At 38.6% G+C, this 16,050-nt stretch overlaps 1 protein-coding gene across 1 annotated transcript in view; it reads right to left on the reverse strand.

The window, feature by feature from the left end:
• Positions 1-7,279: 7,279 nt before the first annotated feature.
• Positions 7,280-16,050, reverse strand: part of LOC126162687 (thioredoxin-related transmembrane protein 1) — a 65,221-nt gene continuing 56,450 nt past the window's right edge. Inside the window, exon 6 of the mRNA XM_049919341.1 lies at positions 7,280-12,459. Coding sequence (XP_049775298.1) covers positions 12,295-12,459 — 165 coding nt within the window. The 3' untranslated portion in view covers positions 7,280-12,294. The remainder of the gene's footprint in view (positions 12,460-16,050) is intronic.

Consider the following 16,050-nt stretch of genomic DNA (forward strand, 5'->3'; position numbering starts at 1 on the left):
AGTCTCTTTATTTTCCTGTAGTATTTTCATGTCAATATTTTCTGCCATTTCTAATTCATGGGAAAACTTTTTGGTAACTAAAATCCTATTGCCAAGATATTAATCCATGTAACTGACAGAGTCAAATAATGATTTTTGGTAGAATTGTCTGTCCAAATATTGGTTGAAGCCACAAAGTGTAGATTCTGTACAGCATTTAAAACTTTTTTCTGTTATCGACTTTTTAACCTTTACTTCGAGAAGCAGAGCAGGCTATTTCAGATTTGACTCAGCAATTACCAGGGAAGCTGGAAGTGGGTCAGAGGTGTCCTCAATTGGGAATAAATGGCAGCAGCTTACGAGTTATAGCATTTACATTACAACAAAGAAAGAACTCTGAAAAACATTGGTTGGAAATGGGGAATTTGAACTATTTTGATGTATTTCTAGTGCCAATGTTCTCGATTATCCCAGACAAAAACTAAAATTTTGTTTACTTTGTGTGTGTGTGTGTGTGTGTGTGTGTGTGTGGAGTACGTTAGTGAGTTAAAAACCTTCTGCAATTCCTGCTCTTATGCATTATTTGCTTTGGGCTGCAACTGTCGACATTTTTGTCAAATCAGTAAGTCAGATGCACTGATACACCTGTACTGCACTCCCAAGTCAATGCACACTTGCACCATATCAGTAAAAAGTGGACCACTCGAAGTGGTCAACAGCTGAGTGCCTCCTGTGCTCATATTCCCACAACCACCCATAACCTGATTTTCATCTCTGAAGTAAGTTGTTGCATGTGCATGCATCTACCTGTTTGAAGTGACACACTGGTGTTTTGGCAGCCATGAGGGAATCACACCTATTTTGAAAATTTTTTATGTTGGAACCTGAAAAGACAGTGTACAAAACCCATGTACTTTTCAATTTTCTTCTCAAATCTCTCTCCAAACTTGACCCATGCTGGGCACATTATGCAGCTACCTACTTTTGTCCGGACCACCCACTCAACAGATATAATTGCTTCTTGGACAGTTAGTTTGTTAAATTCTTTCATCACTTTCTTGAGCCTCCCCCAGTGTCCCTGCAGCGACATTCTGCTCCTATTCACTCACCTCACAATCAGCTCATGTTGTGTCGTACTTGTAAAGGCACATGTTCTAGCAGCACAGGTACAGTATCCCGTATGAAATCATGACAACGTGCTCCATTGAGCGTAGGTGGAAGAACATGGGGCCCAATCAAGACATGACCAACAATGCCTGCCCAAACGTTCACAGAAAATCTGTGTTGATGACGTGATTGCACAATTGCATGCGGATTCTCGTCAGCCCACACATGTTGATTGTGAAAATTTACAATTTGATCACGTTGGAACGAAGCCTCATCCGCAAAGAGAACATTTGCACTGAAATGAGGATTGACACATTGTTGGATGAACCATTCGCAGAAGTGTACCCGTGGAGGCCAATCAGCTGCTGATAGTGCCTGCACACGCTGTACATGGTACGGAAACAACTGGTTCTCCCGTAGCACTCTCCATACAGTGACGTGGTCAACGTTACCTTGTACAGCAGCAACTTCTCCGACGCTGACATTACGGTTATAGTCAACTGCACGAAGAATTGCCTCGTCCATTGCAAGTGTCCTCGTTGTTCTAGGTCTTCCCCAGTCGCGAGTCGTAGGCTGTAATGTTCCGTGCTCCCTAAGACGCCCATCAATTGATTCGAACGTCTTCCTGTCGGACACCTTCGTTCTGGAAATCTGTCTCGATACAAACGTACCACACCACAGCTATTGCCCCATGCTAATCCATACATCAAATGGGCATCTGCCAACTCTGCATTTGTAAACATTGCACTGACTGCAAAACCACGTTCGTGATGAACACTAACCTGTTGATGCTATGTACCGATGTGCTTGATGCTAGTACCGTAGAGCAATGAGTCTCATGTCAACACAAGCACCGAAGTCAACATTACCTTCCTTCAATTGGGCCAACTGGCGGTGAATCGAGGAAGTACTGTACATACTGACGAAACTAAAATGAGCTCTAACATGGAATTTAAGCATTTCCGGACACATGTACACATAACATCTTTTCTTTATTCGTGTGTGAGGAATGTTTCCTGAAGTTATCTCGAACAAGTAATATACAGGAGCTGCTACATCATTCCACTACTATCAGTGAGAGGTCCACAATGTTTTTGCTAAAGTGTACTGTAGGAGTAAGGAAAACAAAATGACAGATGTCTGGGCGAAGTAGGACAGCCATGTAGATATCAGTCATTGTCGAACCCTAGCAGTTGGTTTGCTACATAGTTATAGCTTCTGCCAGCTAAAAGAGGGAACACTGAATGGCAGGAGGCATCTAGAAGTAGAAGGGCAGCCTATACACAAATATTCATTTCACTGTTAGTGTGTCACTAATATGACACTTGCTGATATTTAAGAGGTTTAAGAGCACTATGGGACTTATAAGAGGTTTAAGAACAACCATCAAATGCCTGAGCTTCAATCACTGCTGCTGCTGCTGCTGAAAGGAACATCTGCAATGCACCAGCTCCCTGCTGTGGGCACATGGTGAACAGGACACCAACCACATCTTCATCTGTTGCATAAACCAGTGGAAACACAGAAATTGGCTATACTTGATCTGAAAAAAGGACAGCTGACTCAAAAAATATTACTGTTATTGGAGAAAAACTAGACGTTATATAGAATCTTACATACATGATTTTAGTCAACTTGTAAATCCCAGTTTAGTAGTGAAGAACACACAGTGGTCTGAAATAGGAACCACTTGCAAACTGTTCATCTGATTACAGTGTATCATCATTTATCAATAGCTGGAAGGCCTGCCTGTCTGGTAGCTCTTGTACATAAACCACACTGCCCCGACTTGCATTATTATTATTATTATTATTATTATTTTAATCACAAACTTCTTTTTTCTTTTTCAATGCTCTTGACAACAGGTAAAAGTAAACCTGCATTACCAGTCCAGTACATCTGTGTGTGCGCTGTATCCAGTCCTTAACAGGACAATGCGACTGTACACCCTCCAGTATGTCACAAAGCTGTAAGGGGTCATTTCTAGCTTCAAACAATGTGTGCATTGTCACTTTACAGCAAAAAAGTTGTCAGCACAGGATAAGACTTACACCATAACATTATTTGGACATTCAGCTGCTACTATGAGACAGAAAACACTGATGATCTACCACAATCCGGTGATCACTATCTACTCTAGGACTGTCCAATAGAAATGTGTGGTTCGTTTGTGAGCGAGCAAGTGAGTGAGCGTGTGTTTCTTTACATCCCAAATCTAATTTTCATGTTCTTTGAAGTCAGCCAGGCTGACATCCTACTATGTGGTAGGCCCTGAAACTAGTAGTGACACCAGACAAAGAAATAATGTAGCTGCGAATGAATTAGTTCCATAAAACATTAACAGCTGCAGACCCACAACAGAATTATCTTCAGACAAAAATGGAAATCCTTGATGCAATAACTTACCAACAGCCGTATGTATAGTAGAAATTTATTTTATTTTATGAACTTCTATGTGCGACCAGTTTCGGCGTTACATTGATGCCATCTTCAGGCCCCACTCGTCCAAGTCGTAAAATCGCTATACACGAAAGGAGCCATATAACTGGATCAGTGAATCAAATCATCCAGCAACAGCTCTTGGTGGCCAGGCGACACAGATACAGTTATATGGCTCCTTCCGTGTATAGCGATTTTACGACTTTGACGAGTGGGGCCTGAAGATGGCATCAACGTAACGCCGAAACTGGTAGCACATAGAAGTTCATAAAATAAAATAAATTTCTACTATACATATGGCTGTTGGTAAATTATTGCATCAAGAAGTTCATGCCAGCTGTTGTCCCACGATCCATAATGGATCATCAAAGAAAAAATGGAAATGGTCATGATTTTATGAAGGATCACCAGATATTTAAACCACAAAAATATTTTTTGTTTTAGATAGAAAATAGAAAGCTCTCCAACCCAAAGATATGCAATAACTTTGTTATCTATCACCTCCAAAAATTCTGAGAAATTCCTTTGAAGAATTACTGAGCCACACTGTTTCAACAGCTGCCTACACAACTCCAATGTATGCAGGAATAGAAGATCTTCAGCACTAATATGGAACTGAGCTCCTACTACATACATGTAACAGCTAGGCCCATTGCAGGAATTTCTCCAGTTTCATCATCAGTCCATCATGTGTGTAGGTGCACTGTGGTGCTGAATAACATTAGATGTAGATACATGAACAACATAAAGGAAATGAAGGTTCTGATTTAATTGACACTACTAGCTTTGTGAGACAGATCAATAACTTTATGTGACATGGGTTTGGGAGATTCCGACTCAACATTATTAAAGGAAATATCACACAATTTACCTGAAATCATTTAGAGAAACTTTGGGAAACCTAAATCAAAATGGACAGATAGGGTTTAAATACTGGTCTAGTATAGTAACTGCAAAACCTTTGATACAAGACAGTCAGTTAATCTGTGTAGATTCTTTGGTGGATCATTCACAAAACTTGTGTTAGAGTATCAGCTACAGATGTGCATAGTAAGTGATTCTCCATAAGCAATAAAAGAACTTAATCCAACCATCTAGGACTCAAATTGGGATTAGTTCCAATCAGGCTTGGCTCAAGCTACTGGCAGCTCTTAACAATGGATGAGTCAATATATTGTGGGAAAATTTTTGAGGTTATACTTTATAGTCTTCCTGAAATTGAAAAATTCTGCTATCAAAATTTTCTAACCATCTTCATTTTCTTGACAGTATCATATCCCAAACAAACAAGGTTTGCAGGAATAAATTACCTAATTTTGGATATATAACTGTTACTGATGCAGTAGTCCATTTTGACCTCCATAAATCAATGCATTACATTTTTCAGAATAAAATTCAAAACATCAGGTGTCAACAATCTAGTAAGTGCTACTCTAGCATAGAACAGAGGACTGTTGACAAACTCAATGACTACTTCGCATCTTTTACTTAAATTCAAGTATGTTTTTGCGCACCTCCAGAATTTCTTGATTTGTACACAGATTGTTACTGCTCTATGCATGACAACTGTCCTCTTCAACCACTTGATAGGAAATATTTCAGTGCGTAGTCTACTCATGCCATTTACTAGATTGTGGAGAGCTGTGAAATGCAGGACTCCATGTAAACAGGAATTAATAACTGAAAACAAAATTCATGACAAAATTCTCTAAATTATGTTACTTCTACTCTAGATTTTTTTTATTCTGGCAGGTCATCATTGACATTACAGATACAGTGTGAAATCTACGTATGCATGTTAAATTTTTGTGAGCATCCTGATAAAATATTGTGACTATCATCAGATAAACATGGTTAACTTACAATTTTATAAATAAAATTTCAAGATCATAATCTCCTATCTCTCCAGCCATCTTTGGAAAACCATTGATAAACTTTCCTGTCATATTTCTGTGGCATATCTGGCCAATCTACAGCAACTAAACTTATGATGATCCTTGTGAGGTGTTGCTTCAAACTGTGATCATTGTAACATAATATTAATAGACACTGTACCGCATTGTAACAAGGGATCTCATGGTGCTGTAGTCACTGACATTCCTGTGAGTCAGCACAACAACTGATTTGATACAAAACACTGCAAATCTTGCAGTGAATTTTATCAAAACACACTCACCACATATTCCCTGATGTTTCCAGATAAAATAAAGTTCCATGAGAATTTGAGGTATTCCAGATGAATTGTAACCCTGTTTATCAAACCCACAGAAATGTTAATCAGGATGCTAGACAAAGGATTTGAGCCATACTCCTTCCAAACAGTTCACTTGCACGTCAACCCCAGTCTGACCTGTCTATTATTCATAACAAATGAAGTACAGAAAGCATTGTATTCATACCATCATCTGCAAGACCAGAAGCTCATAAATTATGCTTATCTAGATAACTTCAGACATGAAATGTCCCATGTGCTTAGCATGCAGTATCACATACCTCACAAACTGCACACCAAAGAATCATAGTGAAGACAAACACAAATCCAAGCATTCGTCAGATAACTATTTCATAATTTTCTGTTTGTGTAACATCAACAAGTGCAGCCTTTGCCATGTTTTAAATACTACTTTGGCCAATAAGCACTGAAGTAAAAAATTAGGCTTCAGTACTGTCATGAAGAAAAGATTTGTTTTTGAAAAATTTGGTAAATAGAACTTTTATTTACAAAAAATACATCACTGCAGCACACTCAATGTTCACAGAAATTATACCATTCTGCACAAAAATTACAAAATATAAAAATGATTAAAGCAGTCAACATTCAAAGGCATTTCATAATCTGAAAATTTATTAGGAAGCTTTTTATAAAAATTACTTTTAAAAATGAATCAAACTGGACTCAAAATAAGAACACGAATTTGCACACAATATCAACCACAACAACAAACATGACAGCTGAGAGCATCATGATACAGAGAGAAGCTGAGAGTAATTGCATTGTTATGTCCATTGCAATGTTGAGGTTTAGATGAAAATATAAAAGTAAAACTAAAACAATAACAACTCCAAAGGACGCATTCCAGTGAGCTCCCTTTCAAGAGGGACACTGCAACATGAACACACTAAATGCAATTTTCACACAGTCTTACAATGTGGTTTAAGTGGAGATTTGTTAAACTCACATCAAACACCATAAAATATGTCAACAATGACTACTGGATTATAAGCAAAGGCCAATTTATCATTGGTGGCCAAATGCAATTTCAAACATTTTCAAGCTAGTGAAAAGTAATTTCAGTCACAAAACATCACACAGATTACATATTACATCCGAGCATGTTATAATTACAGTCTGTATTAAATTTGGTAAAGTGTCTTACGATATCACTAACTGGCTGTCCCATTACAGGAATGTAAAATCAACATTTTATCACAGTGTTAATACTTAATAAATAATGTCTAAGTGTGTTCTCCCTGGAACATATACAAGAGAAAGAGAAAATTTTTTCTTTTTTTTCGAAACAAAAGATGTTGAAGCCCAGAAATCCCCACATTACACAACTGGTAAAGTAATATTCAGCACTTAAAAAAACTTGTGTTATGTAATTATACCTTAACCAAAATTATGCTGTCAGGCCATTTAACACTGATGATCGTAGAGTTTACAAATCAGGATGCAGATGTGTCACTTCCAACTTACTATACATCTTTCATTATATATACATGTATAATTCCATAATTAGCAATAACTTACCACTCTCTCTCTCTCTCTCTCTCTCTCTCTCTCTCTCTCTCTCTGTGTGTGTGTGTGTGTGTGTGTGTGTGTGTGTGTGTGTGTGTGACATGCACATGCAACACATTGCTTTTCCCACTTACCACACCCTATACACGATGCAAAAGTATTATAGCACACTATGAAGCCTGATTCTCATTTTGTAAGATTCCTCTTTTAATACATGTCATTACATGACGAAAGCAGTTACTGAACCATTGGCTCAGATAAAACAATGTATTTCAATCAGTGGATTTGGGAGCACAGTGAGTCACTGAACCAAAAAGTGAGTACACTGGACTTTGTTATAGTGTGGTCTAATTTCAGCCCTTTTTCCTTGCATTATGACCCTGTGATAGGTGTCAGATTAATGTGACAGCATTAGATGCAGCATTTCTGTTGTTTGGACTTTGAAATTTAGCTCCGAGTTTTTGCCACATATACACAGAAAATCTTGAGCTCCAGGTTTTCAAGGTATACACTGGACTTATTGCAACACTTTCAAAGACATTGGTGCTTGTAGAAACAAGCCAAGGACCAAAAAGTCATTCCACACAAACTTCATGTTCTTAAGTCTGTAAACTTGACACTCACAACAACAATCAAAAACAGTGATTTGTCACCAACAACAGTTCTAATGGAATTATAGGCAAAATCTGACCTTGTGAAAAACTGTTGCTGGAGTTTCAAATGATAATATGAAGGCATTATGGGCATTTCTTACATCTTAAAATCACTGAATTTTCACAGATACTATATCAGTTATGCAAGATGAAAATGTATCTGTTTCCTTTTGCCACTGTGAAATAAAATCAAAGGCTGAAGACTTCCTTTGAGTAAGAAACTTAATATGCTGAAGGATAAATGTTTTCCACCTACATAACAAACAGCTGGCACAAAGATACATAATACAACATGTTTTGAGTTTTTGGTAGATAGTTAAGCAAAGATAGTGGGGGAGGGAGGGATTAAAGTTTATTTTTTGCCTTTCATAACAATCTCTCTCTCTCTCTCTCTCTCTCTCTCTCTCTCTCTCTCTCTCTCTCCCCCCCCCCCCCCCCTTTCTCAAAAAACAGTATCTGTAAAACGAAACTGGAGAGTGTGCAAGTATTGGACCATTCACAATTTTATCATTCCTCATTTCCAACATAAAGCAAATATAGTTTACACACTTGTGTGCAACTGTATCAGAGACAATACAGTCCATTCCAACCCAATGTGATCTACAAAGTTTTACTTTTGGCACCAGCCTGGAACTCCAAACTTCAAGTGTCTAACCAGTGAGCAGGCACACTTGTTTTGCGGCACACTTAAGTAATATGGTGCTTCCCAACACAGTTCACAATAATGTGATATCCCCACTCCATTTACCAACAATGTACTTCTTAACTGTAATGCAATTCCAAACTTAAAAATTATTATGTCTTAAAATAGCTTAAAACTGTAATTAATATGCATACCTATGATACATTGTGAAACAAAAGTATAAACATACAAGAGAGATAACTTTGTTTAAATTTCATCTATTAATCAGTCACCATGGTTTTTGATTTTACATGGTAATTTTCTTATCTTTTGAGTGAGAAACAAAAAACAAATTCAAAAATCAAACTAAGTACATATGATCTGAAATATTAATGTAAAATAAACATAAAAAATAAATAACTATATGGTAATGGCACTGCCAAAAACTGCAGAAAGAAACTTAGTATAATTAAAACTGACAGTAACTGAGCCTCTGTCTCATCCACCAGATCACAACAGACAAGTTTCAGCCAAAACTTGTCTAACTTGAGGACTAGGGAGCCACCAAACAAAGAAACAGCTTACAGACAACAAATATGGTAGGTCAGTGTGTTTAGTCTCTTAAGAAAGCACTTAGAGTAATGAATTGTTTTTCAAGGAAAAAACCTCTCAAATAAAAACAGGAAGGATGACGTGTTCTTGGACCCAATAGGTTAATGGACATTAATGTTTCTTGAATACTATAAAGATAATTAAAATTACCCTTGTAAATACTGGGAAGTAATGTTTATCTCAGCATGGTAAAATGGCTGTCAACTGTGCCTGTGCTTTTATTCACAGCTTTTGTACATGATGGGGAGGATTATTGGACATGTCACTAGCTGCAGTCAGCACAGAAATGCTACTACCTGTGCCACCCTGCATGAAACAAAAATGTAGTAGCAGCAAGAATGGAAACTGTATTTGGAACAACAACACATACAAAGTAGAGATTTTAAGTGCATAAGATGCTGCCCAAAACAGAAGAAAAGGTAATCGATTAAGAAACAAACGGTGAGCAAGATTTTTATGTGGAAATAAATAACTAGGGTAAAAAATTTAATTAAAAATGGTCGGTTAAATACAAATGTAAAATGAACAGGAAATGGTTAATGAAATAAAAAAAAACTCCAGAAAAAATTATTCCCTTCCCTAGTATTACTTGAAGTGGTGAAAATCAGAATAATAATTCAGATACAGGAAGAACAAACAGAACCTTATAATTACGTCCACCAAGAAACTAGCAAAATGAGGCCTCATCCATATCTGCAATCTGGTCCAAAAATGTGAAATGGCCCTTCCCTCGGCATATAAATCACACAGCACACACTTAAAATCCAATTTGCAAGCACTTATTCTATCAAAATTTGTCAAACTGGTGAATTAAAAAAGGTACACAATATTTGTGGCAACTACAGGGAGGCACAAATTATGCGTAACTGCAACTGAATAAAAATATCGACTAGAATGATACTGGGAAAATATAGTTCTTAACAATTAGAAGCTAATTTCAATGATTACGGACACATACAGAAAGAATATTTTAAGCTAAAATCATGAGTTAGCACGAATGCTTTCAAATGTGAATAAATGGAAAGTTCAGCTGGAAATGACAAAATGAAGTTGAGTAAGAAATAAAGGTTGCAGAAAGATGAGGCATTTCAATTTGAGGCCCATAAGTCTTCAATGAATATTTATGTCAGCACCATTTACTAAAACCATGAGGCACTTTGATAGCAAATATGTGGATAAAACCACAAGCAAATGTTGCCGTAATGACACAATTTATTTACAAATTAGTTTTGCACAAAAAATTTATCAAATTCTTCTATCAACAGTCCACAAATAAAACAGAATTCACAGTACAACCTCATTTATTTGCCCTCACTTACTTAAAGCGTTTTATCATTCACATCAGTTTTGGACTAAAAATATTGTTATTGTAAATTTCTTACATTAGAAAGAAGTTGTGGAAAAATATAACCAGCAATCAGTGACTGTAACACAACAATGACCACATTACTACAATGGATAAAGAAATTGTTATAGCATATTCTTCTGCATCGCAGGAGGCAGACAGCCAGAGCAGAGGGGGAAGGGGAGGCGTGATCACACCCAAATAGCAATAAATGTCATGAGCAAATGCCATGCACCATCTGATCCGTTTCATGAGGTCTGCAAGATCACTCCAAATGCAAATTTACTTATCAAGCAGTTGTCTGGCAATGTTGCTGTTAAATGCCAAACTTTGTTGCAAGAAAGTAGACTAAACTACCCTTAAAAATTGTACCAAAAGTGATAGTTATTGTTTAATGAATTTTAAATAAATCTGTTACTGCATATAATTATAACTTATTCAGTTGATAGGTTTTTCCTCTTACATTATTTTTGTCCTCATTCATTTTCTGTTAATTTTTATTTGGAGTGTTTTATTCACTGGGTTACTTCCAGTCTCCCATGATCCTGTATCAGCTCTATCAATCATAATCAAACAATGGAAAGTCCACGATGGAATGACAACAATACAGGAAGGATAAATTGCAACTCACCATACAGAGGAGGCATTGAGTTGCAGACAGGAACAATGAAAATGGCTGGTAAACTATTAAAGCTTTTAGACAAAGGTGGTCTCTAGCACCCTGAGACTGGTCATGTGTGTCAGTTGTGTTTGTATGAATGTGTATATGCTTTCTACTGCAGAAGAACTTTGTGCAAATACCTTTAATAATTTATCAGTCTTTTTCATTGTGCCTGTCTGCGACTCAGTGGATCCTCTATATGGATCATAACATATACGAACGCAAGTCATTAATTACAGCAATAGTTAATAGAACTACGTAATTTCTCAACTTCAGTACAAAAATATCCTACACAACTCTGTTGACAAGCATCGCTTGCGTGTCCACACACACACACACACACACACACACACACACACACACACACACACACACACACAGTACCTACTTGCACAACCAGAAACCTTAGCATATAAGGCAATTTTAAACATTCAGAATTTGCAGCTTGAGATCAGTGCTCCACCGCAGTTAGTGGAAAACACTTTTATCCCACTTATAGGCAGAAAGAGCTCTGCGTTATACATTATAATCTGGACTGTCTGCGTTGCACACAGGGTGATAACCTTTGCTTGTAAGCAAACATAAAAATAAGCATCTGAATTGTGGTGCAGGATACATACATGAAGAGACAAAATTTGTTTTAGATTGGAAACTTTCACATTAAGAAAAAAAGAGCAGAATACATAGACCTGCTATTCATAAATGACTGGAGTAGCACATTGTGATTATCTTTCACTTATTGTATCTCACAAAAAATGAATTTCTGAAGTGATTTTGTAGTTGCACATTTGGACTTTGAATTCTTGTCAGTTTCAAAATGTATGCTTTTTATCAGATCACTCAAATGATATGAGGAGACTGGTCCATAATTTATCACATTATGTCAACAACAAATTATTACATACTATGCCAGTCTTAATGCTTCCTTTAAAAACCTGATAACAGGCCTGTGATGAAGCTTGCTGAACATCATAAAAAGTCCCACTCTAATATTGCAAAATCTTCAGCACACAGCCTTTTAACAACAATGCTTTTTATGAATGGTCGTAGTGGTAACATGTTGTCTCAACAATACACGCTGCATTCTTGGAGCCAGAGAGCTCCATGAACAGTAAATCACAAAACGTTATTCATAGCCTAGTCAGCTTTACGTGGCTTGCGCTTTCGGACATTGGGGCTGCCTTCTTCTCTTACATCAGAGTCGGATTGTGATTCAATTCCCTCTTCTTCCTCTTCCTCTTCCTCCTCGTCATCATCCACAATATCATCTTTTATGTCATCGTCATCATCATCTTCTTCTTCCTACAAAAATAATACCCAAAAAACAAATGAAAATAGCTTAGTTTAGTATGTTAATTTGAAGTACTGAATTACTGACAAATTTCCCATAGAATCACTGTCATACTTCGGCAATACAGTTTTGAGTACAAAGATAGGTGTGGACCAGCCACTTGTAGCAACTGGCAATATATGAAATGAATTTATATTAACATACTTCTCTCTCCGTATAAACTCACCCACTTACCAAGGGGATAAGCACGATCTTGTGTACTTGTCCAAAACAACAATTTTTAACTACCGTTCTCTGATAACTGATTGAGAAACTAAACTCATTTAGTTAATTGACTTTTCAGTTCAATAAAGTAAAATTATGTTAATGGGTAAATAGTGAGTTTGCAATAACTATTCGAACAGCAGCACAAACATTAAAAAAAATGATGTTACTCTCTAATCTCTCACATATCCTTGAAATAAAAATATTATTAAGGAAATAATAATAACAAAATTGTAAGACAGTTAAAAAATTCAAAGGAACATATCAAAAACATCACAGAGTTCAGGATGCAATCATGTAGCCTCAATGCACACCGTCAGGTAAAAACGGGATAATTTCTGACAGGCATAAAGTGTATCAGATTATTGCAATTGGAAAGCAAAAGTAGAAGATCATGTCACTCATATTTGGACATTAAACTCCACCATTTACAGAATTTTTGAAAGAATGCAATGCCAGAGTTATAGAAAAAAGATTATTTTAATACCAACTGAAATTGCAGCACAATGACTGACAGTCTGATGAGACTGATCTGATTTGATGCCAAGTAAACTTTTCAAATATTCAGCATTCATCAGACATTGCTTTACCAAACACATCAATCTCACAACAGATGTAACATGAATATGGCCAAATACAAATTTAATAAAAAGCCACATGGAAATAAAAAAAATATTGTGTTCATCTTTTCAGTGGTTACATTTACTAACAACGAGATTAAAAAGAAAATAATGGAGAATTCAAGATCGAATAATGAGTCTGGCCTTAGCAGCCAGAGACAATGGTGTGTGTGTGTGTGTGTGTGTGTGTGTGTGTGTGTGTGTGTGTGTGTGTGTAGGAGGGGGGGGCCGTAATTCGGAAGAGGAAAAAGGCCTTTTTGGCCAAAAGCTTACTTGGTTGGTTGGTTGGTTTGTTTAAAAGAGGGCAGAAGGCACCAAACTACAAGGTCATCAGTCCCTTGTTTCTAATAAAACAATACCATAATGTGAGAATAAAACAGACGACACACAACACAAAATGGAAAGAAAGGAAAAACCACAAGAACAAAGGAAAGGTAACGACTACTAAAAGGAACAAAAGAGGACAAGAAAACAGAGGGACGCTAGAAAAAGAAGAGAGTAAAACAAGATAGCAGATTACAGTGGCTGGCCGACCATGAGAATAAAAATGAAAAGCCAGCCACTGTGCAACACATTAAAACCTCCACCCTAAAAGCACTAGGGTGGAGGACACAGAGGGGCAAAGGACATGCGTTAAAACTTAGATCAAATGATTGAAAACCACCCTCGCAAATAAAACTAAATCAGCCAATGAGGGTGTTGTCAGATAAAACGAGCAGCAATGAGTCTGGTAACCCAAGATTTCACTGCTGGGCAGTCAAAGTAGGACAGTGCACCAGAATAAGGGCCACTGTCAACCGGGCGCCGCACCGACACTGACTTGGGTCTTCACGGCACAGGAGGTAACCGTGGGTCGCCCAAGTGAGGCCAATGCAGAGCCGGCATAGGACAACTGATTCCCTGTGAGAGGCCCACATGGAAAACTTCCACACATCCGTACCCTGCGAGAGGCCCACATGGAAAACTCCCATACATTCATAGTCTCCTCAATGACACGCAGTTTGTTGTGCATACTGTTATGCCATTCCATCTCCCAAAGTCAAAAAACACTGCGGCGTAAGACAGAACGCAGGTCATGTTCAGAGACGCCCATCTCCAGAAGCAGTTTCCGCATAGCCTGTTTGGCCAGCCTTTCGTCCAGTTCGTTGCCTGAATGCCGACATGTCCTGGGGTCCAAACAAACACCAGTGAATGATAGGACCGATCCAGGGCATAGATGGACTCCTGCATGGACACCACCAAAGGATGGAGAGGGTAGCAACGGTCGACAGCTTGTAGGCTGCTCAAGGAGTCAGTACACAGAAGAAACGATTCCTTTGGGCATGAACGGATATACTGAAGTGCACGAGATATGGCTACCAACACTGCAGTGAATACACTGCAGCAATCGGGCAAGGAATGCTGTTCAATATGGCCTCTGTGGACAAAGGCGTAGCCAATATTACCATCAGCCAGCGAGCCATCGGTGCAAACCATTTCAGAGCCCGGAACACTCAAAGAATCGAGAGGCAGTGACAGTGGAGAGCCGCAGGGTTAACGGAGTCCTAAGGGCCATGTGAAAGGTCCAGGCAATGCTTCAGCCTACAGCTACACCATAGAGGTGTACGTCAATGGACCTCAAGGGGAGGTGGTACAGGCAAGGACTCCAGTTCAGACAGAAGCGGTCGCACGCAAGCCACAATCGTTAGCCCTGACCTGGGCTGCCAATGCAGGAGGTGAACCTCCGTGGTTGGGAAAAGACGACGATAATTAGGATGTTCAGGAGAGCTATGAATGTCTGCAATATAACTGGCGAGCAGTTGTGCACATCTGTTTTTCAATGGAGGGACTCCAGCCTCCACCAGTATGCTTGTCACCGGACTCTTCCTAAAAGCTCCTCTTGCTAGTCGAACTCTGCAATGGTGCAATGGGTCGAGCAAACACAATGCTGAGGGTGCCACTGAACCATAAATAACCCTCCCACAGTCAAGGCAGGATTGAACAAGGGCTCTGTAGAGCTGCAGCAGTGTGGAGCGATCTGCACCCCAGTTGGTGTTGCTCAGGCAGCGGAGGGCATTGAGGTGCCGCCAACGCTTCCATTTAAGCTGACGAAGTTGAGGAAGCCAAGTCAAACCAGCGTTGAAAACCAGATCTAAGAATCAATATGTCTCCACTACAGTGAGTTCATCATAATTAAGGTAAAGTGCTGGTTCCAGATGAACGGTACGGTGCTGACAGAATTGCATGGCACACATCTTCATGGCGAAAAACTGGAAGCCATGGGCTAGAGCCCATGACTGCATCTTGTGGATGGCTCCCTGTAAGTGACGCTCAGCAACACCAGGACTGGAGCAGCCATACAAAATCCAGAAGTCGTCTGCATACAGAGAAGGTGAGACGGAGGGCCCGACAGCAGCTGCTGGACTGTTAATGGCTACTAAAAATAGAGACACACTCAATACAGAGCCCTGCAGGACTCCATTCTCCTGGATATGGATGGAATTATGGGAGGCACCAACTTGGACATGGAAAGTATGGAGTGACAAGAAGTTTTGGATAAAAATTGGGTGTGGGCCCTGAAGACCCCACTCATACAATGTGGCAAGGATATGATGTCGCCAAGTCGTGTCGTATGCTTTACTTAAGTCAAAAAAGATGGCAACCAGGTGCTGGCATCTGAAAAAAGCTGTTCAGATGGCAGACTCACGGGACACAAAATTATCAGTGGTCAAGCGACCC

Source organism: Schistocerca cancellata, chromosome 2, assembly GCF_023864275.1.
Source record: "Schistocerca cancellata isolate TAMUIC-IGC-003103 chromosome 2, iqSchCanc2.1, whole genome shotgun sequence".
Taxonomy (NCBI): Eukaryota; Metazoa; Arthropoda; class Insecta; order Orthoptera; family Acrididae; genus Schistocerca; species Schistocerca cancellata.